Source organism: Gymnogyps californianus, chromosome 19 (genome assembly GCF_018139145.2).
Source record: "Gymnogyps californianus isolate 813 chromosome 19, ASM1813914v2, whole genome shotgun sequence".
NCBI lineage: Eukaryota > Metazoa > Chordata > Aves > Accipitriformes > Cathartidae > Gymnogyps > Gymnogyps californianus.
Window position 1 is genome coordinate 7,229,246 of NC_059489.1, and position 26,765 is coordinate 7,256,010.

Consider the following 26,765-nt stretch of genomic DNA (forward strand, 5'->3'; position numbering starts at 1 on the left):
CCTGAAAAGATTCAAAACCTCTTTCAAGACACCTACCCAGCGAGAAGAGCTCCGGGCGAGCTCGCAGGGTGGCTGCAGGCAGCAGAAGTGCCCCGGATGGAACCTAGGCTCCGAGGCAGAGCCGTGCCGGCGGCAGACCCTCGCCGCAGGAGCCACAGCTTCTCCAGCCGTCCCCTGCCTTCCCCCCTGTGACAGCTGCTGGGGGGGGAAGCAGTTCAGCAGGGGAAATAGGAAGCAGTGTCTGGGTGGCGATAGCAGCTCCGGGGAGCACCCGTGACCTCCTGTGAGCTTCCTGGGCAGATTCTGCAGATACAGCGATGGGAACTGCAGCCTCAACTGCCCAGAGGGTTTTAAGGGGAAGAGGTTTAGATAAGAGAGGCTCCTCGGGCTGCAGGAGGGCTCTGTGCAGTCTGCTGAGCTCCAGGGGGGCTTCCCCTTGTACATGAGCAATTTGGTCCATGTCCGTAAAGGCCGAGAGCTGCAGGACTGCCTCAGCATCTCCACGCCAGCAGGAAAAGGCTCACCACATGCAAGGGTGGGACCTCCGTGCAGATAACAAACAGCCAGCCTGCTTCACAGGCAGCCTCGTGTGCCCGGGCTGGGAGTGAGCACAGGCACAGCTCTGCCTCAGCACTGCTCCCTCATGGGTGCTTTGACCGATGCATAAGCGAGGCTCAAGCCAGAAAACGCATGGCCTGTCATTAAAAAGGGCAAAAAACTCATCATCCCTCCTCTGCTGGAAAAAGTTTGTTCTTCCCTGTGTTATTCCCCTGTTCAAGCTCCCTGCCTTGCAAGGCACAAGAGACAAATCACAGTTTAATTGTGTTTAGAGGCTGCTTATCAAAAACAAGTCAGAGGCACTCCCACAGCCTGTCTCTTCCCAGCTTGCCAGGTAGCAAGAGCAGTTTGACAAGCAGTTGCACAGCCCGGGGGGTACAAGAGCCGTGCTCCCCCACACCAGCTTCTTAGCCAGGGTACCTGCCCCGGTACACGTCCCTGGGGAAGGGGGAGCCGGGTGGCTCAAGCACACATGCTTTTTGATGGAGACGAGGGAAATGCTCCAAGGAAAGATGGAGGTGCTTCCCAAATCCTGCACTCCTCCCCAGACAGGCAGGAGCAGGAAGCTGGGTGCACCCTGAGTTCATGGTGGAGGGGGGTAAAGCATGTGACTCCACCCAGCAGCCCCCCAGATAATCCCCCTCCCCTGCATTAGACCTGCCGCTCATGTCGCACTGAAGTTCCTACCAGATCACGACCAAAACCATTTATTACAGGAGTTATTTAAACTCAGTTGCACGGCTTCCTTAGAAAACCCCCAGGCAGCAACAAGCACACCTTAGCCCCAACGCAGGCTCTTCTACCTGCGCAGCCCTCTGCTCTTTTCACCCCTGGCTTCAACCTTGTGGCTTAAACCAGCCCAGAGCCAAACAAAGCCCAAGGAGCAAAAGAAAGACACCTACCTCCTGCTTATGGAGCCAAGGCTTCTCCAGGAGCCAAGGCTTCCCCAGCAGCAGAGCACACCCAACTGGTCCCAACCCCAGCCTGGCTCCCTGGGGATTTGCAGCCCTGTGGCCCTGCCTCGTTTGCTCTCCTGCTGCCGGGGGATAAAAAAGCAGGGCTGGCAGCAGCACCCCATGTCCTTGGTGAGGGCTCTGTGCTTGGCTGCTTTCATGGTCTCCCCTTCATTAAAATCTTGCTGTGGCAGGAGCAGAAGAAAAGCTCCTTCTCTGCTTGGATCGTCCTATCTGGTTATCTCTCCTTGTGTGTTAATCGGGGGCTGCAGGCTACAGTAATTCATTAACGAGCCAGGCAGCAGGGGCTCTCCTAGCTCTGTCCTGCTGGGGTTTGTCTTTCTCCCCAGCTTCACACGGGCTCCCCGTTTGCCCAGGAACCACTCTTCTCTCCAGCAAGGCTCCATTGCTGCTTTTGACTCTCTGCCCTCGCTCCCTGGCCAGGAAAAGACTTTTCTTTGCTGCTGAGCACCCCTGAGTATTAGCAAATTTTGTTATAGAGTATATATGTATTCCAGCGAAAATTATTCCAGAAGTCATCCCCTTTACACCTGAATGAGTTATAAAATACAGGTGCAATGGAGGGAAGGTGGAGAAGGGAGCAGGGCTATGTGGGACAAGGTGGACATCAGGGAGCATCCTTGCCTGGCCGTACCCAGCCCAGCTCCCTCACCCATGAGGTTCACTGCTGGGTGCACACAATGGCACTAGAAACTGAGCCTGGCTCTAAAAATGAATTTCCAAAATACCCCCGTCCTGCTGAGGACCTTCCCGCATCCATCCCCTCCCACTTTCCCTCCTTGCTCCGGCTCTGCCTTGCAGGTCCCCAAAAGAAGCAGCCCAGGGCTGGGATATCCCTGGAGGAGGTGGTGGAGAAGCAGCTCTTGCTGCTTCCAGAAAAATCACTGTTCCCTTTCAGGAAGGGCTGAGTTACAGGAAGGCTTGTGCACCAGGATAGGACATCTCCACTTTCAGCTGACTCCCGCAGCCAGAGCTCAGAAATCACGATTTTGGGGCAGAGCTGGTTGCACAGTGTAAATCTGCATCTCTGCCCCTGAAACCAGCCTGGCTGCATGGAGCTACAGGGCTGGAATTCCCGTGGCAAGGGAAAACTCGTCTCTCTGGGCAAAACCACTTGCATGGGACCGTGTGTGTGGAAAAGCTCAGGTTTTCTGCTCCCAGCCCTGTTTCCATCAGGAGTCAGCCCTTCCAATGCCGAAAGCGTGGAGGTTTCACCTGCCAGGTATTACTTCTCTCTTCCAGGCAGCTGCCCTGAAACGCCACTAATGCTGGAGAAAAGGCAAGGCTCTTCAAGTTACCTGAAAAAGCTTGAAAGTCTTCAGCTATTAAAACTTCGGTGCTCAAAATGGCTCTTGCAGAAGGTGCTGCCGAACACCCCACCCTTGCACGCCCCGAGGATCCCGCACCCTCTGCGCCCCCGCGCCCCCCCATCACGCAGCCGGCGGCTATTTCTGCCATAGTGCTGCGGCGAGGGCTTTAATTTAAGCAAGCCATTTAGTTCTTTTTTTAAAGCACGAAAACTACCTCCAGATATGGCATAATGGGAGCCGGTTACCTAAAAAAAAATCCAACTGATTCCTCCTCCCGACTCCTTCAGAGAAGGGGTGTTATTATCTCCAGTAATAAATGGGGGAGCAGGAGGAGCAATATGTGATTTTCCTTTTTTTCCCCAGTTCCACATGAAATTTGTGGCAGAAAAAGTTTGTCTGCGTGGGTACAGACGGGTTCGCTTTCCCTTTTTTCCCAGCAGTGTCTGGAATCTGGCTGGATGCTCGTTTTCATTACAAATCACAGCGACGTTTGTCTGTGCCGTTGCTGTTTGTTCCCTGTGTGCTCCCTCCTCTGAAGCCCAGTATCGTGCAGGGTGGGAAGGAGGGATCCCACCTCCTGACCAAACACAGGAGGAATTTTGCTTACATAGGAAGATAAGCTTATATAGGAATAACCTATAGGAATAACCACAACCGTCATATCACTGACATATACTTGCAGCTGCCTTTGCTTTTGACAGAGCAGGGATGCTCCACGTGGCTTCTTGAATAAATTAATTACAAAAATACTGAAACAAAGCTTTGCAGCGGTTAATGAATTCTCTCCAAATGAAGCCTTCAAATACACTCAACTCAGCCTCACAATAAAATGCCCACCCCCATGACCTGTTTTTCGGGGCAGTGGGTTGTCACGATGGACAAATGGCCTGGCGCTAGGCGGGAGCAGAGCGAATATGCACGGAGGAGGGCACCAGCACGCAGGGGGCAAGAGCGTGCCCAAAGCGCAGCCCCGTGGGATGTCCTGGCGGGGAGCGGTGCTGCAGCAGCCGGTGGTGGGGCTGCAGGTTCATGCTGGAGCAGCAGAGTCCTTGCCCTTAAAGATCTGGGTTCCCACGCTGCTGGAGTCCGCCTGGGCACCAGCGAGGGGCCGGACCCGCTTTCGGGGCGACACTCGGCAACAAACCCTTTAGCGAGGTGGAAAACTGCCGTACAAATACAGCCAAATACTGCGCTAGATGCCATCAGATTCTCAGTTGCTGTCACTGATAAAGGAGCAATACTTTACACAGAAGAACATATGTAGTGGGTGCCAGAAAATAAATTATCAGCAAAGCAGAGAAGAGCAGGGTCACGGTTACAGCCCATCCGTGTGCTCCCAGCCTGGGGGTCCTTGGGGGTAGTGGGGGAGAGAGAGCAGGAGCAAACCTCCCTGGGGGCTGTGGGACCAGGGGATTGGGGAAGACGCTTCCCAGCTGCTGCGCAGGAGGGACGGGAGCACCTCTGCCATCTCCTTTGCACCGAGACCCTAATGCACTGCACCCTCCACCCGAGCCCCCCGGTATTTGGATATAACAAATGCATTTGGATATAGCATTTCTCGCTGTCCTGCTTCCCAGGAGTTGCCAGCTCTGCCTGGCATTGGCATGAAAAAAAGTCAGTCTGAGGCGACCAGCGGGTTTGGGAGCTTCAGCCCGTGTGAATAACGCAGCCAAAGGGGCAAGCGGGATGGGTGCTGGGTGCAGGGAGCCAGGCAGCCCACCTGCGACCTCCAGCCCACCCACAACCCCCAGCCCACCCTTGCCTCCCACTGCCGGGCTCGTGCACACCCTGCCTGGCCGGTCTCTGGTCTGGGCTACCCCAATGCAAGGGGCAGTTTTTTATTCCCAGCACTACTGCTGTACGGGTGAGGTCTCCAAATGCAGAGGGATGATTTCATCCTCATCCCGCTCTGCACCTCCTGCTCAACCTCATCCTCTTCGAGGTTGCTCCAAGGAAATGTCCGAGCCTACGAGAGCAGCAGCTCCGCTGTCAAGCCAGCTCCTGCCCGAGCGGAAAGCCAGCCCGTGTCCCGCTGGTGCTGCCGGCACCAGGAGCAGCCCGCGGGGCCGGGGGCCAGCTCACACCCTCCGCACTGTGCTGTAGAGCTCTTCTCTGGACTGTGGACCTGACAGCATGTTGGCGTAGATCTGCTGCTGCTCCGGCGGGGACTTCTGCACACGGGCATATGTAGCCTCTTTCTCCTCTTCCAAATGCTGGGAAAGGAGGGGGATAAACAAAAAACATCCTTCGCAGGGTTGCTCCAGGGCAACACCGTCTGCTGGAACCTCTCTTGGCTGCTTTAAGCACGCAGGAGCAGCCGTGGGAACCGGAGAGGGCACCCACATTATCGAGGGTCATTTGCACCCCAGCGTGGCACGTCCCTTTGCAGCCCCCTCCCTACCCACCCAACCCATCCCGCTGCCCACGCCGTTGCCCACCCGCCCCAGCTTTCCACCCAGCGCCTCGAGCTCAGCGCCGCTTTGCATTCTCCTACCCTGTCGCTCTGCTTGATCTCCGTGTATTCGGTCGCAGTGTTTGCCAAGCAGCGGAAAGCCTCGGCATTGCTGTACAACTGGCTCTCGGCTGTGCCCGTGCAGTGGTTAATGTCCACGTAGTTCAAGGCATCCACTCCCTGACACGTGAAGGAGAGGGATGAGCTCTTAACCTACTGCTGCTCCCCTGCCTGCAGCCCCTGCCTGCAGCCCCTGCCTGCAGCCCGCAGGGGTGGGAACATCTCCCATCCCGCTGCCTTTCCTGATGAAAGCTGAGATGGCTGCAGGAGCACTGGGGGAAAATCTGACCTGCAGCAAGGGCTGGCTCAACATTCCCCAGGGGAAATCTGGTTAGTGACACTGGCCCCTCCTCAAAAGCTGGCAGAAAACATTAGGAAATACTTCCCAAGCAGTGACCAAAGATCAGCTGTCCCGCAGCCTCCTCAGGTGTGCTTTGCTGCAGGTTCCCAAGGCTGTTTCACCCAGAGAAGCAGCTCCCATGCTTGGAGGGGCTTGGGGAGAAACCTCTCGGCTCAATCCTAAATTGCCTTCCTAGGAATACTCTGTGATAGTCACACAAAATCCCTGGTCAGGTCTTTCTGTTGGCGAATGGAGACTGAAGGATCTCTCCCAGCCTAAAGGGCCATGAACCTGGCTGAAAGCAAACGGCTCTGGCAGCTCGTTTGCTCAGCTCAGGGTGTAACGTTTCCCCTTTCCAGGTGAGCTCGGAGCACACCATCGCAAGACCTCGTGTGGTTTGCCTTACTGTATGCGATGCGCTGCGAGTCCTGTCCATCTCCACGGCTGCTCCAGAGAGGGCTGGATGAAGCACGGACATGGTTAGACACGAGTGAAACCAGAGGAAAAGAAATGTATTAAGAAACTGCACTGCCGCTGTGAATCTCGCCGTAAAGCAGGAAGGAAACCTATTGCCTCATCAACCATCTCAACTGGAGCAGTTCTTCAAACGAAACCAGACCCCACCTGCCAGCTGGTGACATCCCCTCCCATCCCTCCCCGTCCTTCACGCTGGCCTTAAACTTTGCATCAAGCCTAGTGCAAGCCTGGCCTACGCAACTGAGCATGTCTGGAGAAGCTGACGGTGCCCAGACAAACTCAAGCGGGTGCCGTGCCAGGCAGCACCCATCCCGAGAGCTGCCATCCCCCGCTCCCGTGGGGATGAGACCTGTGGGACGGTCCCAGTGCCCCTTCGGGGGAAGGAGACCTCCTTGGTGGAGGTCTCAGTGATGCACCCAGGAACTGGATGGATCAGGGAGGGAATGGGGGAGAAAAAAGAAATATAGAGGAAAAAACAAAGGTAGCAGAAGACAGGCTCTGGGTGCAGAAACAGCGTGCGTGCGGCAGTGACAGCTTCGCTTACCCTTCTTCCTCTTCCTGGACAGTATTACCAGAACACCAGCAGCAACTGCAAGCAAAAGAAGAACCACTACGATGACTGGAGTGAGGATGTGCTCAACCACGTCCAAGCTGCAAGAAAAAAAGAGTTTCTGTTCTCACAGTTCTCCTTGGAAGCAGACTTGGGAGGAACCAGCACGGAGCAGGCAGGCAGGGAGCGGCTGTGGGTGACGGGGTTTGCCTTGGGAGGAAGGGAAGCAGGCGTGGAGATGGTCAGGCTGCAAGCTGGGCACGGAGCAAAGCAAACTGAAAACTGCAGAAGCAAATGGACACTCGGGTCTGAGAGCTGCTGCATCTTCACTATTTTAAGGATCAATTCCTGCACCTAATTTTGCCCTGGTTTAGCTCCACTATTTGTTGACCTTGTAAGAAGCAACCAGGCAAGGTCAGTGCGCCAGCTACCACTCGAGCGTGCTGATGGGAAGTCTCAGCTTTGCCCGCTTCCTGCATCACCTCCAAGAGGCAGAAGAGGAGGGAGGAAGCTCTGCTGCTCTGGTCTCATGCTTTGTCAACTATCTCTGCCAGGCTGCATGTGACTACAAAGCAGAACAGGACCTAGCTCAGCACTTGGTTTCCTACAAGCAAACAGTCCCTCCGAGTTTTGGGGAAGGAAACGAGGTCACTGCTGCAGCCAGAAACCATTTCTCACATGGTGATAACCTGCGCCTTGCTTAAGCTGCAAGATGGACAGGGGACAAGCAGGACTTTGCCGGGGCCAAGGGACCAGGCGTGCTGGGATTATTTTCCACACGGAGTGGCTTGCTGAGAGGATGAAACGCTGGTCTCTAAAGGCAAAAGCAGGAGGTCTGAATCCTTAAGGGAGATGTGAAGAGCCCAGAGGGTTGCAGGGCTCCAGCTGCACCAAAGAGACCTCATGGAGGGAGGTGGCCGCTGCGGGCAGGAGCTGGTACTCACTGTGGAGGGCTGGAGCCTTTGTGGTGGATGATATTTGATCCTGGCTGCACAGCTTCCTCCTGGGGAGTTGTCTGTATGGGGACTGATACAGAGCTAGTGAGATCGGGGTGCTGGGTGGTTGAGGTGCAGGGCAATGTTGGGGAGGAGGAAGAAGGAGCTGTAATAAAAAAAGGAGAGGCTTGGTCAGTCTCCCTGCCTCTGCAGGGGAAAATGCTGTGGGTTTTGCAGCAAGTCAGAAGTGACTCACTTACCGTCACACCAGGAGAAGCTGGGTCCCCTCTGCCACGTCCAGAGCACACTCCTCGAGGTGGGAGGGCTGTAATCCCCTGCCCCTGCCCAGGAGGCTTTTCATAGTCCCGGTCCCCCCCAAAATGCACATGCAGCAGAGTTCACCCTGCAGGACGGGGTCTGGGCACCCCCTGCCCAGCCCAGTACTAACATAACAGCCCCATATAAGTGTCCCACCATGGGGCCTGGTCCCTGGCGAGGGGACGGAGAGGGACATTCCCGAAGGCCAGGGCCTGATGCCCACAGGCTCTGGCTGCCCCACAGCGGGAAATGGGGCAGCACAGCGCGGGTGAGGAACTCCCTGGTGTTATAAAATGAGGCAAGAAAGGGCCAGCAGGATCTGATGAGAGGGGAAAATGGGGCACAGAGAGCAGTGTAGTGTACCGCAGCAACGGGGGTAGCTGACCGTGGGGTGCAGAGAAGAGGCCGTGGTGAGATGTGGGCACAGGGAATGGGTGAAGGCGGCATCTGCCATGGCGGCAGCCTGCTGAGCCCTGGTGACACACCCTGGGGCTGCCCCACGCGGCGTGGGCACCCACCTCCTCACCGCAGCCCCCGCTCCCAGCACTTGGAGGGGGACACACCAACGCTGGACCTGGGGGACCCACAAGTACTGACCTGGGGACACGATCACCTCCACATCGTCACTCTCATCACGCTGGATTTTGCCCGTTCGCACCCCGCAGCGGTAGATGCCCGCGTCCCCCTCGGCCAGGCCCTCCACGGTCACCGTGAACACCCGCCGTGCGCGATCGTCCCAGATGGAGAATCGGTCCTGCCGTGCCCTGGGCAGCAGCTCCGAGGTGATGACGATGTCAGTGGCACAGGTGTAAAGTGCTCCCGGTTGGCACCAGAATTTCGGCTTCTTCTCCTGGCCGCGCTGGTACGTGCAGTTCACCGAGAGGGACCCCCCCAGGAATCCCCGCACGGTGCCGGGCCCCTTCACCGCCCAGCAGCCTGCGGAGACACACGGAGCCGCGGGAGTGCTGCTGCCGCCGCCGCCGCCGCGCCCGCCCCGCCCGTCGGGGCCGCCCCCCCGGAGCCTCTCCGGGACTCGGGGGCTCCGGCCCGGCCTTACCTGGCAGCAGCGCCCAGGCGAGCAGCGCCAGGACCCGCATGGCCGCTCCGGGACGGCGGGGCTCACTGTCCTGTCGCACCCGGTCCCCCTCCGCGGGGCCGCGGAGCCCGGCCCGCCCGCGGGGCCGCCCCACGCAGAACCGCCCGCCCCGTCGGGGCGGAGCGCCGGGACCCCCGGGGCTGCCAGACGGGGGGGGGGGGGCGCCGGAGAGAAGGAACGGAGGCGCGGAGCGGTGGCGGAGAAGCTTTATTACAGCCGGCGGCGGCGGCGGGAAGGGCCCGGCGGGGCCCCGGTGCTGCTCCCCCCCCCCCTCCCCGCCCGCGCCCTCGGCACCGGGGCGTCCCGGGGCGGAGCGGCGCCGGCTGCGGCCGTGGGGTCCCCGCCGGGGGGGCTCAGCCGCCCCGCAGGCTGACCCAGAGCACGGCTCCGCTCATGGCCAGCATCGCCAGTATCTCCAGCCCCGCCAGCACCGGGAAGTAGCGGAAGGGGTCGGGGGTCCCCCGCGGAGCGTCCGTCCCCGCGGCGGGCGGCCGGGGGCGGTCGGAGGGAGGGCGGGGGCCGGGCTGAGCGCCGGGGCTGCAAATGCGAAGAGGGGACAGATGCAGCGGGTGCCTGCCGGGCGCTGAGCCGCCCTTGTCTCTCTCCATCCCCCCGCACCCCACGTACCATCTCTTCCCGCAGCCCAGCCCGGACCCCCGTGGTGGTCACTGGTGCTGTGCAGGGGCGGGGTGGGACGTGCAGGGACTGACCTGGGGACACGATCACCTCCACATCGTCACTCTCATCACGCTCGGTTTTGCTCGTTCGCACCCCGCAGCGGTAGATGCCCGCGTCCCCCTCGGCCAGGCCCTCCACCGTCACCGTGAACACCCGCCGTGCGCGATCGTCCCAGATGGAGAATCGGTCCTGCCGTGCCCTGGGCCACAGCACCGAGGTGATGACGATGTCAGCAGCACAGGCGTAAACTGCTCCCGGTTGGCACCAGAATTTCGGCTTCTTCTCCTGGCCGCGCTGGTACGTGCAGTTCACCGAGAGGGACCCCCCCAGGAATCCCCGCACGGTGCTGGGCCCCTTCACTGCCCAGCAGCCTGCGGAGACACATGGAACCACAGGAGTGCTGCTGCTGCACCAACACCTCCTGCCCCATGGGGCCGGTCCAGTGTGGGGCTTGAGCCCCTGGGGTCCCCTCAGCCCTACCTGGCAGCAGCGCCCAGGCGAGCAGCAGCAGGAGCCGCATGGGCAGGCTGGCCTGGGCTGCACGTCCTGCCCCTCACGTTCCTTCTTCGTTGTGTCTCTGGGGCTTTGCTTCCTCTTCTGCCTGGGGTACCAAATCTATTGCTGCTGGAGGTTTAGCAAGAGCAGGGGGTTTCTTGTTTCATCTGCTCTCAGCTGACTTCCTGCCTCCCCTGTCACTGAGAGCACTGCCGTGCACTGTCCCCTGAGCCCTGCTGCACTGCTCCTGGCCCTGCTCCTTCCCCTGCCCCCAGCTCCTTCCCCTGCCGGGGGCTCCCCTTTCTGCCCCCGGCACGGCCCGCATGGTGGGGTGCAGTCCTGCCTCTCCCTGCCTCGCTGCCACACTGCCCAGCCTCTCTGGCCAGGCAGGGCACCCAGCGGGCTATCTGCCTCTCGAGGGGTGGCTCAGCCCTGCGCAGGGACCCCCTGAGCCTCAAACATGCCCCCAGGTTGGGGGCACTGCTCTTGCGTGGGCACCCTGTCCCCCCTGTGGGAAATGCAGAGAGGGAGCCCCAGCCTCCTGTCCCTGTGCAGCTGGATGTGAGCACCCGTCCCCGCTGCCCTGGCCAGCACGTCCCCCCGGGTTGTCCCCAGCACAGCCCCTTTGCGGCTCAGTAGCCCCATGCCCAGTGCCCTGATCGGGTCTCTCCAGGCTTCCCCCCCTGTCCCCAGCCCTTGTCTCCTGGAAGTACCAGTCCTCCCCAGTGCCCTCCCTCCCACCCGTCAGCAACTTGCTGAGCCTGCGCTGGGTTGGGCAAGCCCTTCGGAAGAAGCTCCCAGGGGTGAGGGAGGGTTTGGGGACAGGCAGGACAAATGCAGCCCATGCACAGGGACCAGACCCGCACTGGGTGTCACAGGGTCTTTCTCCTTCAGCCACGGGCTGGTCCTGGCTCGGACCAAAGCCTCGCACACGGACCTGCTGCCGGTACCATCGCAGCTCTGGCCTTAGCAAAGGCGAGGAGACAGCTTTATTGCCAATGGTTGGTTCTAGTTTAGCGGTGCTGAGGGTGTTCCTTGGTGGAGACACAACTGAGCTGTCCCTGTCCCTAACTTGTGCCTGGCCCTGAACTGGCCCATGACAGCGGCCCTCTGCGGGCGAAGGGTCCCTATCCCAAGCATCACCCGGGCCGGGCTCTGGGTTGCCGGGGGTCCCTGCCCAGTTGCTCCCGGGTCCCTTCCCCTGCAGGGAGCAACCTAGGAGCCCTGCGGTTCCCCGTGGCTCTGCCTTGGAGCTGCCACCTCCATCTCCTCCACACGTGGTGGCTCTGGGGCAGGGCTGTCCCCACATGACAGTGGCAGGAGCTGTCCCTGGATGGGCCACTCCAGGGATGGAAGGTCTCACCCGCTCCTCCGGTGCTCCCTTCCTGGAGCTTCCCCTCTTCCGTGTGTTCACCCAGGAGGTGGCACTGGCCAGGCCCGGGAAGATGAGGCCCTTCAAACCCACCGGACAATAAACAAGGAGTTGGGACCCCAGCGGGTGGAAGCACAGCCCTGGCCCCTGCGCTCCCGGCTGGCTCCCAGCCCTACCCGGCAGGAGCAGGCAGCGGAGCGGCAGGGAGAGCGAGGTGTGGGGCACATGGCCAGGCTCTCCAGCTTTGGGCAGCCAAACTGCTGCGTCTGCAGTGGAGGTTTTGCCACATGGGGCTGGAGAGGGCCTGCTCCTGGCACCTCGGGCATTTTGGTTCCTTAAACAGAGCTGAAGAGAAAAAACTGTCCTCCAAAGCGTTCTGAGGGGACGCCGGTGAAGTTGGTTGTCCCATGAAATGCGGGATGTGGCATAGCCCCGAGGAGGATGGAGGTGGCCACGCTGATGCCAGCCACCCCGTGGGACACAAGCACACGTAAGGAGCAGGGTTTCTGCAGGGTTTCAGCAGTGTGCAGGTGCCTGCTTTTTGGAGACGCAGAACCTAGAAAATAATAGGAGCAATGAGAAAAGGAGCCCACAGTGCAGCTGGGTGCGAAATGAGCTTTGCTCTTGGGCTGAGGGTGGAAAGTTGCTGCAGTGGGGGAGACAGCTGTGGAAGGACACTCTTCCCTGGCTCTCGCTCAGCTGGAGACGGGCATTTGGTTGCACCGGACAGGGCTGGCAGGGCTGAGGGCTCCTCTCCCCGCGCTGGGGCTCAGCCAGGCTGTGGTGGAGCAGGCACCCACATGGCCCCCTGTGACCCCATGTCCCCCCCAGCCACGCGGCAGTATGTCCCCACACAGTCCCACACATCAGCATCGGCAGCCACTAGTGCCCCTGGCAGTGCTGGCAGACGAAGGAGGGAGCAAGTGGACGGACAGGCAGGCAGGCAGGCAGGCAGGCAGGCACTGCAGGATACCCAGGCTTTATTGCAAAATTATCTTCAGTTGGCAGCTCCAGCTCAGCAGACGCAGGCTCTCTGTGCCCCAAACCCTCCCCTCTCCAGTGCAGGGGCTGCAAGGAGGGGCCGAGGCTTCACAGGGGGAGAAGCACCCAGAGCCGAGCAGGTCCCGGCGCGGGGTGGCCGTGATGGGTGGCACAGCCCCGGCAGGGTGGGGGGCAAGGGGGCAGGAGGGCACCCCTGCGGCTCTGAGGTGGTAGGGGTGGGTGGGCAGCCTGGTGCTCCGGTGCTGCCGGCCACCTCGAAGAGCTGCAGGTTGTCTTGGTCACGGCTCCTGCGCCGGCTCCTCATCCAGGCGGCCACACACGCCAAGGCCAGCGCCACGGGCACCTTCATGCCGAGGAAGAGCAGCAGGTAGGTGATGCTGAGCTGGGACCTGGGTAGGAGAAAGGAGATGATGCTAGAGCTTGAGTAGGGTCTGGGCAATGAGGATGGGAACTGGGGCACGTGCATGTCTGCCGGCTGCCCCGCTTGCCCCCGGGATGCTCCTTGGGGCTGCTGCAACCGGAGGGACCCAGGGCTGGGGGAAGCATGCAGGGGAAAAGGTGGCTTAGGCTGGGGGATGCTGTTGGGGGGCTTGCCCAGATCCTGAGCCCTGACTCACGGCACTGGAGGCTCCCCGCAGCCAGTAGGGCACAGGGGTTTGGTGGCCAACAGGCTCACGTCGCTGCCCTCAGGTGTCGTTGAAACAGCTGAGAAGAAAACACAGAGAGCAAAGTAGAGACCCCACCCCCCACCCCATCCTCCCCCCTGCACAGGAGGTCTCTGCCCCAAGACTTCAGCCACGGAGGTGCAGGAGGTGGAGATGGGGGGTCTCTGGGCACTGAGCACTGATGAGGAGGAGGAAGAAAAAGGGGGGTTTTACTGGGAGGGACTGGGAACCCCAAAGGATGGGCTTGTGGAAGCAGAGATGCTGAACAGGAGCGAGGGAGAGGCTCTGCTCTGCATGAAGCTCTGTACAGCCTCCTCCGTCCCTCGTCCAAATTTGCACTGGAGCAGCCTCCAGCGGGTCTCGGTGCCTGCAAGGAGCTTGTTCCCGCTTTGACAATCCCTGTGTTCCCCTGGCTGGGGAGGCCCTGTCCCCAGCGCTGTGACCCAAGTGATGGGCTCCATCGCACGCCCCTGCTTTGCTCCCAGCCTGGCTTTACCTGCGGAGACCATCACCTCGATGGTGTGCCACAAGCTGAACCACAGGCTCCTCCTCACCCCGCAGGAGTACCAGCCTGCATCCCCCGGCGTGACACGGCCCAGCGTCACCGTGAATGAGCGTGCCATGTGATTGTCCCCAATGGACACCCTGCCCTGCGTCACCGTCACCTCCGAGCCATTGGTTTGGGCGATGTAGGTGAAGCAAAACCCGAGGAAGCCCTGGCGGCACCAGTACTTGGAGTAGAGCTCATAGCCTGGCTCGTAGCTGCAGGACACTGCCAGCGAGCTGCCCTGCTTGGTCGTCACCTGCACGGGGCCTGTCACTGCCCAGCCGCCTGCGGGGGACAGGGAGAGGTGCTGCAAGCACTTACCGGCATTGCCTTGGGGAACTGGGAGGGATCTGAGCCCGGGATGCTCGGGGGCACCCTGTCCCGAGGGAGGCTGTGTCCAGGTACCCACTGCGCTGGGAGCAGTGCTGAGATAAGATGTCCCCAGTCATTAAAAAAAAGATCCCCCGTCAAGTGTGCGTGTTATTAAATGAGCAAAAAGCCTGATTACCAGGGTTCACATGACAGCAATACAAGCATATCTCAGAGATCACCCCCTGTAGCCATCCACTGGCCACAAGAAAAGGGCGGTATCAGCTGGGCTCTTGCCGTGACCACAGTGGGCTTCCTGGGCTGGTTCGGTCCCAGCCTCTCCACAGCTCTGCCGGAGCTCGTGGGGTGGGAACCGCCTGACCTGTGCTCCCCGGTCTCACCTGGGAAAAGGGTCCAAACCAGGAAAATCCTCATTTTCCAGCTTCTCACTCCCGATGCAGATTTTTCCCCGTGGTTATTCATGACGCACCCTGTGAGACGGAGCCAGGTTCACAGGCACCCGGGCGTTCCAGGAGCTTCCCAAGCCTCCTTCTCCTGTCGCTTCCTTAGGCAGCGTTTACTTGCAGACCCTGGGTGTCTTTTTTTAAAGGCGGTTGCTTCCTCCCCTTCACCCAGGGGCCATGACTCACTCTGGGGGTGTCTCATGAGAAAGACTCTGCGTTTGCTCTGAAACAGCCGCTGGTTCCCAGCAAAATGCCAAAATGCAGCGGGTTCCTCCGCCTCGATGCCTGTCCCAGCAGGGAATGCAGCCCCTTCCCCGTGCACAGAGCCCGAAGGGCTTTGGGGGCTTTACAGGGGGGCTGGGCCAGAGTGGGGGTCCAGGGACTGCGGTAGAGGGAATGCAGGTCAGCCCTTGCGGATGAAGCGGTTGGGACCACCGGGATGCTCTCCCAGTCATGATGGACTGGGATAGCGGACTGGGATGATGGACTGGGATGCTGGACAGCCATACCCACTGCACTGCTGCTCCCCAGCTCCTGAGCCAGCTGCCAGTGCGAGCTGGGCTGCTTTTGTTTGTTTTCTCAAGCAGAAGTGTCTCATTTCCCCCCAAAACCGCCTTTTTTGGCACAGCCATGGGTTTTGAGTAAGAGCGCTGTTTTTCTCCCAAAATTAAATGTTTCCACTGAAAGTTTCAGAAACCCAAACACAAAAAACAAAGTCACTTCCCTAGCAGCTGCCTTGCCAACGCCTTTCTTCCTCGACGTCCCTTGGACAGAGCAGAAAGCACAAACGCCTGGCCCTGCCAGAGGCTGAGGCAGCTCCTTCCCCCCATCCCCTCCTCTCCCTGTCCCCCCGCCATGGCAAGAGGAAGCTCTGGATTTTCCTTCTGATCATCAAGTAACCCCATTAATTCCCAGTGAACTGGCTGACCGGCTGCGAGCCAAGTCGCTGCAAATAGCAGCAAGATCTAAATTCAAGAAGTGGCTGGAGATCGCAAACCTGCTTTCTGCTAATAAGCCTTCCTGGAAAGGCTGGGCAGCCAGGGCTCCAGCCAGCTCCCCAGCCGCTCTCATCTTCATTGCTTTGAGTGTCAGTTCCCACTGCCCCCTCCTAACGCAGCCCCAGCAGTACCAGGGTGCCCCGGGGACCCCCGAAGGGGACGACAGCAGCAGAGCAGCTCTGTGGGTACACCAGATTGCCCCCTCTCCCCTCCAGACCGAGCCCCCACAGAGGAATTTCTTTATCGGATTTATCTGAACCCAAAGCAATCTGTTTGCTGCCGAGTCGGGAAAATATGCCGCTCCTCAGCCTGTGCAGGAATCAGGGATGTGGTTTCTTGCCAGCCGAGAGGCACGGGTCAATCTGCCAAAGCAACGCAGGGGCAGGGGGCTCTCGGGGTCCCGCGGGCCAGGGGACGGTGCCAGCATGGCCTTGGGCTCCAGCATCATGAGCAGAGGCTGTCACACTGCTGAGACGCCACAGTGATGGGACAGCAGCAGCCACCTCCTGCAATGCTCCTTTGCCTGCTCTGCCACAGCAAGGACATCCCTGGGGGTGATCACAAGGACATCCCCGGGGGTGGCCCCGCAGGGGCCCTCTGACCACGAGGGATGCTCCGCTAGCACAAGTAGGAAACCTCTTCTCCTGCAAAATGTCGACTGGGCTTCCACATCACCTCCTGACACGGGGTGTTTGTGTAGATACCATTGTCCTCCGGCTTGGGGTCCTGCTCCATGTCACTGCGGCCACCCTGGAGAGGGGACAGCGTGTCCCCACAGCCCTGGGGCACAGCTGGGCGATGCAGGGGCTGCCCAGGGCGAGCGGCTGCGCTGGATGGCCCCTGCCCACGCTGCCCGCACTGCCCGTGCTGCCCACGGTGCCCACACCAGGGGCCCTCACTTCTGCCAGGTCCAGCTTGTCGTCATAGATGGGGCTGTGGTCCGGCTCTGTGGGGATGCCCAGTTCGGGGCGGGGATGGTGGGGGCTTTGGTGCGAGGGGGCAGCATGCCAGAAAGAAAAGACATGACAGGAGGTTTTCTGTGTCGTTAGGAGGTGGGAGCTCCCCACAGCCCTGCGCCCAGGCTGGGTTTGTCCCCCAGGTCCTGGGACAGGCACCAAGGTGTGCCTGGGATGGGGCACGCACAGGGACTGTTACCTTCCCTCCTCCTGCGCAGGGTGCAGAGGAGCCCGGCGGAGCCGGTGGCAGCCAGGAGGGAGAGCAGGGGCACTCAGGGCTGGCCCCCCAGGGCTGGAGGTGAGGAGAGAGGAGCGGGGCTCGTTCTCTCCCTCCCAAGGCTGGCTCTTTGCTTCTGCAGTGCCCTGCCTGCCCGGTTCCCTCCCGCAGCCCCTCCGCAGCCAGCTGTGGGGTGGGACGCAAAGAGGGGCCAATGGCCTGGGACCCCACTGCATCACCCCCAAATGCCTGGGCTGACAGATGAAGACCCTGCGTGTCCCCGTGAGCCCCCTCGCACAGGGGCACCCACTGCTGCCCGTGGCAGTGAGAGCCCCTGCCCTTCCCTGCGCCCACCCTGTGCCCTGGGGCCCCAGGCTCACCCTGCGGCAGTGGCATTGGTGTGGGGGGGGGATGCTCCGTCGCAGTGGTGGAGATCCAGGGGGTGGGGGGGGCAGCCCGGGGAGCTGCTGGGGTAGCTGATATGGCTGCATAAACAAAGGTCCTGATGGGAACTGGGCGCTGGAGGTGACACTGTGTCCCCGACATCTCCTCCAGCAGCAGGCGAATGCTTGCCCATGTGCCCTCCAGCACATGCCCCTGCCCTGCGGGCATCCTTGTGGGACTCACCCTGCCTGCGCCTGCCTGCCTGCCTTCCCACTGCCTCTCCAGGCCACATCTCCCATGGCGAGACATCCCTCCACCCGCTGTGAACCAGAGGTTTCCCGGAGGCTGGTGGGGTCGGATCGACCCCTTTTCCTTGTCTAGAAACTCAACGCTCCATCATTCGGCTGTCAGAGGCGGGTTTGGCAGGCGCTCCCTGGCCTCGGCGCTGGGGCTCAGCGTTAGCACTCCCTGCCGCGAGTAGCCGGCGGCTCCACCGTCCTGCCTGCACGGTGATGGGTGCCAGGAGCCCCAAAACCAGCCAGGGGCTGGACCCTGCACTGGGCTCCAGCACGCTCTGCCTGAGCACACAAGCTGAGCAGAGCTTCCAATGCCAAAAGAGGGCAAACAGCACGGGAGCTTTAATCTTTGCTTGATCTTTGCAGAGCCCATCTCGCGTTCCTGGGGGTGCTGGAGGCTGCGCGTCCTGGTGCTACCCCTCAGCCAGGCTAAGGCGTGGTGTTGGGATGGGTGCAGCCTCCTGGGTGCTCAGAGGGTGTCAGCTCAGCCCCTGGGCTGCGTTTCAGCTGAGAAGGACATGCCAGGCCCTGCCAGCTCTTAGGGGTGCGGGTGCTTGGCCCCAGCCCCATGCCCTGCTGGATTCTGCAGCACCAAGCTGGTTTTGGGGGGAAGTGGGAGACGTGAGACATATGGAAAGAGGGAAGCAGGAGTGATCAGGACATCGCCCGGAGCTGCTGTACGGCACTGAAGGCTGTGGCTGGGTAGCTGGGTGTCAGCTCTGCCAATGGTGCTCACTGGGACAGAGTGGTTGGGATGATGTGGGGCTTCCTCCTCCTCCTCCTCTGGCTTTTTTATCCCAGGTATGACCATGCTGGGGCTCAGGGGAAAATTGGGAGCATGGCTGCACCACTGGAGCTGGTCCAGGCAGCGGCTCCCCCCGTGCTCCCGCTCCCCGTTCAGCACCGGAGCTTCTTGCAGACGATGACGCTTGGGTTGTCCTCGGGAGCAAGTGGCACCCCGAGGAGCTCCCCTGACCCATGGCAGGGCACGGAAGGAGCCCACCTTCCTCCTGGCTTGAGCTCCAGCTTGGCCACCTTCTGTCGCTGCAGGGCTGTGCGCAGGCCCTTCATGCAGCATCTCCCCACTTCTTTTTCTTTCTATCCCTGTGGTTTTTCTTCCTCTTTCTAAAACTGCTGCGTACGTTTCCATTTCGCAGCAGGGTGATTATATTTGGGTAGATGACGAGACCTACCCAAACAGGGGCTTTTCCTTCCGCAGCTCCCCTGCCTGGGATACGCAGCTGAAATCCTGACGTCTGCACGGGAGGCTGGGCTGGGGGGAGCAGGATGGGACCCCCTGCAGCAAGGCTCCCCTGGGACCCTCCCTCCACCCCACCCTGCCCTTTGGCCCCTTCGCTCTGTGCAAAGAGCCAGAGGGAAGGGAACGAGGCGCCAGGTAAAAATAAAGAAGCAGAAGTCTGAGGGTTGTGTGGGAACAGGGGTGACCGCACTGGCTGCGGCACCGCCTTCTTCCTGGGCCACCTCGGAGTCATTGTGGCCAGGGAGGGGACAGTCATGTCTCTGACCGGACACTGACCTCCCCTTCCTCCCCATGTGCTTCTTATTGCTGAGGACAAGAACCGAGGAGGATGAGAAGGGGCTGCCAGGGCGCAGCATCCCCTGGTCCCCTGCAGCCTGGACCAGAGATGCTGGGCTTTTAACCCCTGATTGGGGGATATTTTAAACACATCCCAAATCTTCTGATCTCATCTCATTTAATGGCAGGGTGGGGATAAACAGCGCTGCTGACCCGGTGGCATGCGCGTCACTCTGCGGGACCCCATGGCACACTGGGGTCCTCGGTCTCGCACGGTACGGAGGGGATGGGGGTTGCTTCTGCAGGATACAGGGAATCTCAATGGGAGAGGCAGAGAGAGCTTGAGCAGCAGCGGGGAAACACACCCTGGATGTCGGGAGAGCTGCAGGGGATGCACGTTCCCGGACACGGGGCTTTCTGGCAGCGAGGGGCCAAACACGGAGCTGCTTAGTGCGTGTTCATGTAGATTGGCTGCAGTTCTGGAGCTCTGGAACGCACAACTTCGTTTCCCTTTTCAAAGTCCTGAAATGGGGGAGAAATGCAAAGATTTGGGGCACTTTGCAGGTCCACCTAGGCTAGAGCACTAAAAGCTCGTGTCTACATGATGCCTGTTCCTACGGGGTTTGTGAGCTGCTGCCTGGGACAGGCTGTTAGAGGGAAGGGAAAGGCTGGTGTGGGGAAAGGAGCGTGACCCCAAAGCAGGGCAGCTCCTCCTTGCTGCACCCCAAAGCGAGGTGCAGCTTCTTCTTGCTGCAGGGCTGGGAGCAAGGAGCACCCATGGGGTAACTTACTGTGTGCCTTGGGAGCTGCCCCAGCCCTCTTTACCTGCCACTTGGCCGGGCTGTTCTCATAGTCATCCTCAGGCGCGCTGAGCTCCCACTCCCTGTTCATGTAGATGTTATTGGAAGCGGCTGCTCGCTCCCAGCTTGCAGTGACCTGGAGGGGACGAGGTGTGTTGAGGACAAGGGGGGCTCCAGGCAGTGGCTCCCTCGTGGTGGACCCATCACAAGACCCCCATCCCACCACCCTCCCACCCGTGGTACCTGGAGGTCCTTGTTCCTCTTCCTCCCCGTGGCCCAGGCTGCTGGGGGAAGAGCAAGAGAAATGGCTCAGACCAACACGGAGCTCCCTTTGCTGAGGGGAGCGCTTTGGGGGGTCCTGAGCCCTTCCCCATGGGTGCCCACATCGGCTCCTGTGCAACCTCAGGTCTGGCCTGACTTTGCCAAGAGCCCTCTGGACTGGGGGGCTCGGCAGGTTGGGCTCCTGGGAAGGGCTCCAGCCTCTGTCACCCCAAGCCCTGTTCATGCCCTGGGATGGGAGCGGGAGGGCAGCATGTGGTACGCTGGGGTGGGGGGACGGGTGCTGGGGAGCAGCAGAGGGACCCCAGCAGCCACCCTGCAGAGGAGGGCCACAGCTTGGGGCCCCAGATCACTTGTACCTCTGCTCTTCTCCAGCGATGCTCTTCTCATCCTGCGGCAGATGATGATGCCCAAAACCAGCACCAGCGCAGCAGAGGGTGTCAGGACCAGGACAAGCAGGTTTGGGGTGCTAGGAGGGGAGAAAAGAGTGTTACAGCCCTTCTGTGCTGCCCCCTCTGCAGCCCTGTGCCCTGGGGAGGGCTTTTGTGCCTGTAGTTAGCACAGCCCTGAGGGGCATGAGACTCCGTGGGCTGGCAAGGATGTTCCAAGGATTTCTCCCAGGTTTCCTGGCCAGGGATCCATGGGTGCACGCAATGTCTGGCCAACTTGGCATGAGCGAGTTGCACAGATTCATCCCCCACCTCCATGGACAAGTGCCCAGACGCAGCACACGCCTGCCTGAGGTGTTGGGGTCCCCAGCAGCCCTGCGGGAGCTGGGCAAAGGCTCTGGAAGCCCCAACCAGTGCAGCCCTGTGGCATGCAGGGATACAGCACTCCCCTTAGCATCACATTTTGCTTTCTCCAGAGATGTCCCGCTGGTCCCAAAGCCCTGTAGGCAGGCTGGAGCTGGACCCTGCATCCTCAGGCTGCCTGGTCCTTGTGCTGGGGACAGTCCCTCTCCTCGCCGGTGGCCCCGGCACTCACCCAGCCTGCAGGCTTCTGACTTTCGGCGGGGACACAGTGTTTTCCAGCTCCAGAGGAGTCCATGGGAAGGTGGGAGCAGATGTGGCCTCTTCCCCCCGTGTCGTGTGGAGGTCATAGTGTGTTGTCTTGGGCACTGTGGTGTAAAGAGATGGGAAGCAAAGCGCCGTGGTGTGTGTTACCTGGTCCTGGGCTGTAGCTGAGGTTGGTGACTGGGCACTTTGGGGCCCCAGAGGCTGCTGGTGGGGAGGTGATGTTCGGTGGCTGGGAAACACCAAGCATGGTGCCAAGGGGGCTGTGTGCACCACAGGAGCGAGGGGGAAGATGCTGGGGGATCACCGAAGGCAATTGGGAGGGGGAATTCTTCCATCCCCGGGTCTCCCCGTCCTCCCTCCCAAGCCTCCCCTCTCTCCATTCCCTCTGCCCCTCCAGCCTCCATCAAAGCAGAACGGCCACGCCAGGCGCTTACCTGGGAGAACAGACACCATGACGGCGAACATGGGGTCATACCAGGCTACCTGGATCCCACACCAGTACTGATCCCCGTCCTCCACTCTCAGGTTCTCCATGGTCACCACAAACATGTGCCGAGTGGGGTCATCTCGCAGGGAGACCCTGTCCCCCCGCACGTCATCCCCGGGGGCTGTGGTCTGAATGAGGACGGAGCAGGAAAACCAGCTGCTGCCCCTGCACCAGTACTTATTGGCATCCACCAGCTCCGGCTCGTACTCACAGGGTACCTCCACGGAGCCCCCCGGGAAGCCGCTCACCTCTGCAGGGCCCCGCAGAGCCCAGCATCCTGCAGGAACAGAGGCCATGCCAGCCTGTGGGCAAACACAAGCCCACGCACAAGCCTCCTGCCTGTCCCCAGCCCGCTGCCCGTCCCCCTGCCACGCAAGCTGCTTCGTGCTACCCCTGGAAAACCTGTCCCACAGCCAGTGGGGCTGCAGCCCGGGGGTCCGGGTTCGAGGTGGGGGAGGCTATGCGGGGCCACGGGCCAAGGAGGGAGGGAGGGCATGGGGGGAACCGCTCGGTCTCTCTTTGCCTTCCTGTGAAATCCCAGTGCCTGGAAACCCACTTGGGCTTCTGCCAGCAGGCTCTTCTGAGAAGACCTGCCCCTCCAGCGCTGGGCAGGCCAGTTCCCCCCCCAGGCTCTCCTGGGGCTGGGTTTAAAAGAAAGCAAGAAATGCCAAATATTCCTCCCCCCCGCCCTGGGCTCTGCAGCCCCCTGGGGAGCTTCACCTCTGCCCCCCCCCCAAAGCCAAAACCCCCTGGGACGCTGCTGCCCACCCCAAAGTGTTCGGGTTTCTGTGAAAGCCATCTCTGCCAGCAAACACAAGGTAGCAAGCCCACCCTGCCTGCCCTGCCCGCCCTGCCTGCTGCTCTCATGGCACGGGGGGGGGGGTCGCAGGATTCGCAGGCTCCCTGCAGCCTCCTGTGGGATGTTTTTAGGGATTCGTGAGTTGGAAAAGGTTGCCAACCTCTGCGTGGGATTGAAATATTATTCAGTTCTTGGCAGAGGGGAAAGTAAGGAAGAAATATATCTGCGGGGCATTTCCATCACTGCTGGATGAGGACGTGGGTTTTGGAAGGTCGGCACAGCCCCGGTGAGCCTTTACCTGCTCCCATCAACACAAGAAGATCCTGCTCTCACCTGGGAGGAGAATCCAGGTCCAGACCAGGAGCCTTTTCCCCATCCTGCTCGCCGCACGGCTGCAGGCTCAGCCCTCACTCCCCGGAGCTACATGTCCCCGGCAGCGGCCATGCCGGGCTCCAGCCGCCCCCGAAGGAGCCCTTCACCGCAGTGGTGCTGCTCCTCGGCTTCCTGCCCCGGCTCCACTTCCCCCACGATGTGGGTGCCGCCTCGCTTCTCTAGCTTGCGGCAGCGCATGCGGCAGCTTCTCTGGGCCAGGGAGACCCGCACCGACCGCTTCTTTCCAAGCTCGCTCAGCCTGAGTCGTAACTTCGCCCTTGCCAGCAGCTCCGGTGGCTGGGGAGCCGAGAAGGGGGTTGGAAGCAGGGGGACGGCTTAGACAAAGACCTCGAGAAGGTAAACTCAGCCTTCACTTTCTGTTTAAGAGTTTCAGGGCTGATGAAAAATTGAGTTCAGTTTTTCAAAGGGGAAAACCTGATGCCGAAGAGGAGAAATACACTGAGGATGGCTAAACCACTATGGGCCAGTGGCCCATGCTCTGCTCCCACTGGTCCCTATGTGCTGGGCTGCTCTGGGCTGCGTGCATGAGGAGCAGCAGCCGGAGGAGCTGGGGTTTAGTTTCCATCTGCTCCGGAGTCTGTGCTGCCCGGAGCCAGCCCTGGTGTGACCGGGAGCACGGACGCCGGGGTGGGAGAGCCACCAGCAAGGTGTCAGGCACTGGCTCTCCCGGTGATGGTGTACTGCTGATGGTACACGAGAGCTGCGAACGTACAGCAGCGCTGAGCTGCGGGATACAGCAGAGGACCGAGCTCTTCAAAACACAACCAAGAAGGTGTTAACCCACCTGGGACCCTGTCAGGCAGGAGAAGCAGACACCAAGTTACCCTGCAAGGGTTTTTGCGTGCGGACCGGAGAGATGCAGGAGATGCACAGGCATCCCTGCCACTGCCCAGCAAAGCGCAGTGAGCCCTTCCCACCATTCCCTCCAGGCGGTAGGAGGATTGGGAGAAGCAGCTCAGAGGTGGAGGCTCCTGCTGGAAAATGTGTGGGGAAGGCACCTAGAAAGGCATTTGCTGGCTGGGAATTTTGAGGGCAGCTCAGTTACCCGAAAGCAGCCAGAAGCACTTCTTCAAAGAGCCACTTTGGTAGAGAAGCTGGGGGAATTTTCCAAGCCACATCCATGCTATAGCCATCAGATAAGAGGTATCGTTTCCCCTTCCCTTTGTCTGTCTCAGGTTTGCTTTCTGGGCAGGATGAGCAGCTGCCCAGCCCAGCGCAGGGGCTGGGACCCCCGGCACAGACCAGGGCCAGTTCCTCCCCGTCACCGCAGTCCCCAGGACCGTGTTACCCTCCAGAAAGCTCCTGACTCCATTGCAGTGGCTGAAGGCAGGGCTTCTTCCTGCCCCTGAGGATGCTGAGGGGATTTACAGCCACCTAGCACCGACGCTGTAACTCCCACATGGCGTTTTACCCCGATGTTTCTCCTTTCAGCTGTTTGGCAAAGGGGTCCTGGCTGCAGCGGGGATGCTGGCCGGGGGGTGTGGATGAGGGTTTTGCAAAGGGGATGGCTCTGGCTCAGCACCTCGGCCCCAAACCACCTGGGCAGCCTGTGGTGCTCCTGGAGGGGAAGAGCAAGATGGGAGCGGGCAGGAGCAAGGAGCCCTGGAGCACTGACGCGAGAGGTTCTGTCACATAAAGGGCTGCGATATTTATCCCGATTAAAGCGAGTGTCAGAATGAAAGTGATGAAACCAGAAAGGAAGTGGAGCAATTCAGACAGAAACAAATGCAGCAGAGCGTGGTGCGGAGCCACGCTGCCTGGTCCCCGGCAGAAACGGAGAGCGCCCCGTGCAGAGCTCCCCCCGCCCCTGACACCCTCCAGCCGGGGCACAGGCATGGGTGCTGGGGTGCTGCAGACACCCTGTGGGGGAATGAATAAATGCAGCCATCTGCGGAGGAGGCTGCAGCAAAGGGCAAGTGAAGGCACCAAGCTCTGCACCAGCATCTCTGCGGGGCGGCTCTGGCTGGGAAGACGCTGCCCTCCCCACCACGGGCAGGGCAAGGGGGCTGTGATGGGGAGAGCCGGGTCCTGCCTGCCCAGAGCTGGGTCCTGCCCTGCTCTTGAGCCGAGACCCCCTCTCTTTCGGCAGTAAGTGGCTCGGAAAACACTCTTACTTCTGTAAGAGAAGAAGCGTTGCTGAAACACTTCTCAGGAATCGCAGTGATGCATCCCGACAGGAAGAAATCAGTTCGTCTTTTCGGCTCAGCCACACTTGGGGCTGGAGCAAGCACTCACGTGCGGCTCAGTAGCCATGTCAGCGAGCAAAGCGGCCCTGGCAGCAGCAGAGCGATCATGGGCAATGAGAACACGGCAGCGGGAGACGAGCTGACACCTGCGTTCCTGCAGCCCCTGCCTGGCGCCTGCCTGCGAGCAGCCATTCCCAGCCCCTGCCCAGCACCGATGGGACATGGAGCAACATGATCAGACGCTGCTTTTGTCCCGGCTCTGGCAAGATTCTGGGTCGACGTTTAGTCTCTGCCATTGGCCTTAACAAAAAACTCAAAGACCTCCTGGGACAGGCAGTAACTGGATCAAGCAGAGCGTGGAGAGCCCCCTCGGTGCATGACCCTGCACCAACAGATCTCCCCCAGCTCCCATCCGACCTTACTACCCACCGCCACAGCTGAGCCTTTCCAGAATCCTCCTCTGCTCCGGCCTTCAATGACATTTCCAACCCCCGATTCTGTTATTTAATCTAGGGCCTTTGAAAAATAATCTGGGTGTTTCAGACTGTGCTGTCAGGGGCAGATTTGGCAACTTTGGCGAAATTGTCCTTAGGAGATAAAGCTGAATATAGTAATTGCTAATGCAGCTCCTTTAGCGCTGGCTGATCGAGCATGCACTGTCTGATCTCTCCCTTCCGCTGCCATCTCAGATAACCAAGATAAACCCAGATCATTCCCAGATCTCCTGACTTAGCACAGCTAGTAAAAGAGAGAAATACTTGCAGACTTGGTGGTGGTGGAGAGTTTGCTCTGGGCTGTGCCTTAGGCTGGACTCCTCAGCCACAAAGGGCTAAAGCAGGGATTAGTTATTGCAGTGAAATTAAGAAAGCAAAATTCACCAGATTCAGAGGATGAAATTCTGACTCCTCCCTAGTTCACGGGGAAGGAATGACTTCGGCAGGGCTCAGATCTCCCCCAAAAAGTGTACAGGCAGTCCAGGGAGATACTACAGCCGGTTAACGGGGTTGGGCAGCTGAGAATGAGCAGGACGGGAGGAGGAGTACAGTAAAGCAGAACCTCTGGAGCTGGCTGTAAATCCTCCACTGTTATAGCTGTACTTCTCAAGGCAAATAGACAAGTAATTAAGCTATCAGAGATACAGCCTACCAGCAACCGAGACCAAACAATGGAGCTAAATTGCAGGTTCATTTGAAATCACTCCTGCCGTTTGCAGGTCATTTCCTCTCATTTCCTTGCTCTGCACTGATTTCAGCCGGTCAGCGCTTGCTCAGGGCTATAAACTGCTCGCGGGATCCCAGGAACCTCTGCTGGGGTCTGGGGGAGGCTGGGAGAGCAAGTGGTTTGCTTTGGATGGTGGGGAAAGACATTCTTTGGTGTGTGAGAGGAGGAGGGTGATGCAGGTGTCAGGCTGCTGGGCTCCAGTAAAGCTGCTGATACCACTTACCTGTATTGGGTCAGGTCCCCCAGAGCCATAAAGCGGTATAAAGCCCTTGGAGCGGCGCCAGGCTGTGCTGGTGCCTGTCTTTTGCCAGCAATCTGTGTTGTCTCATTAGGCTGCATTACACTTGGCGATATCATGATAGATAGGAAAACTGTCTTCCTCCCGAGTGCTCTTAAGCTTGCAGGGCCAAATGTGTCTCTGGTGTAACGCCAGCGCCTGCAGTAGGAAAGGAGAATTTGGCTTTACAAGGCTTTCCTTCCTCCCAGCCAGGCCCTCCCTCAGCAGCAGCTCCTCGCCGCTCTCCTTTGCGACTCAGAAAAGGGAGACAAACATTGCTGGAGCTGAGATGGGTCAGAGGATGCCCTCAGACCCCC

The 26,765-nt window shown here is 60.1% G+C and overlaps 4 protein-coding genes across 4 annotated transcripts; all 4 read right to left on the minus strand.

Annotated features, from left to right (window-relative positions):
* Window positions 1-4,609: 4,609 nt before the first annotated feature.
* On the minus strand, window positions 4,610-9,086 carry LOC127024082 (CMRF35-like molecule 6). Its single transcript, XM_050908506.1, has 7 exons — window positions 9,032-9,086; window positions 8,572-8,910; window positions 7,666-7,822; window positions 6,716-6,822; window positions 6,101-6,153; window positions 5,337-5,474; window positions 4,610-5,055 (listed from the first exon to the last, which is right to left on the minus strand). Exons 1-7 carry the CDS (start codon window positions 9,069-9,071, stop codon window positions 4,921-4,923), a joined length of 969 nt encoding a protein of 322 aa, XP_050764463.1. The 5' UTR covers window positions 9,072-9,086; the 3' UTR covers window positions 4,610-4,920.
* A 337-nt stretch (window positions 9,087-9,423) lies between these two features.
* On the minus strand, window positions 9,424-10,268 carry LOC127024199 (CMRF35-like molecule 6). Its single transcript, XM_050908654.1, has 4 exons — window positions 10,229-10,268; window positions 9,751-10,119; window positions 9,593-9,700; window positions 9,424-9,545 (listed from the first exon to the last, which is right to left on the minus strand). Exons 1-4 carry the CDS (start codon window positions 10,266-10,268, stop codon window positions 9,424-9,426), a joined length of 639 nt encoding a protein of 212 aa, XP_050764611.1.
* A 1,863-nt stretch (window positions 10,269-12,131) lies between these two features.
* Window positions 12,132-14,573, minus strand: LOC127024200 (protein CD300H-like). The gene is made up of 5 exons (XM_050908655.1): window positions 14,540-14,573; window positions 13,749-14,114; window positions 13,235-13,322; window positions 12,809-13,006; window positions 12,132-12,171 (listed from the first exon to the last, which is right to left on the minus strand). Exons 1-5 carry the CDS (start codon window positions 14,571-14,573, stop codon window positions 12,132-12,134), a joined length of 726 nt encoding a protein of 241 aa, XP_050764612.1.
* Window positions 14,574-19,188: 4,615 nt separating this feature from the next.
* On the minus strand, window positions 19,189-21,619 carry LOC127024201 (CMRF35-like molecule 3). The gene is made up of 6 exons (XM_050908656.1): window positions 21,520-21,619; window positions 21,054-21,186; window positions 20,429-20,538; window positions 20,034-20,071; window positions 19,816-19,926; window positions 19,189-19,512 (listed from the first exon to the last, which is right to left on the minus strand). Exons 1-6 carry the CDS (start codon window positions 21,617-21,619, stop codon window positions 19,438-19,440), a joined length of 567 nt encoding a protein of 188 aa, XP_050764613.1. The 3' UTR covers window positions 19,189-19,437.
* Between the last annotated feature and the right edge of the window lie 5,146 nt (window positions 21,620-26,765).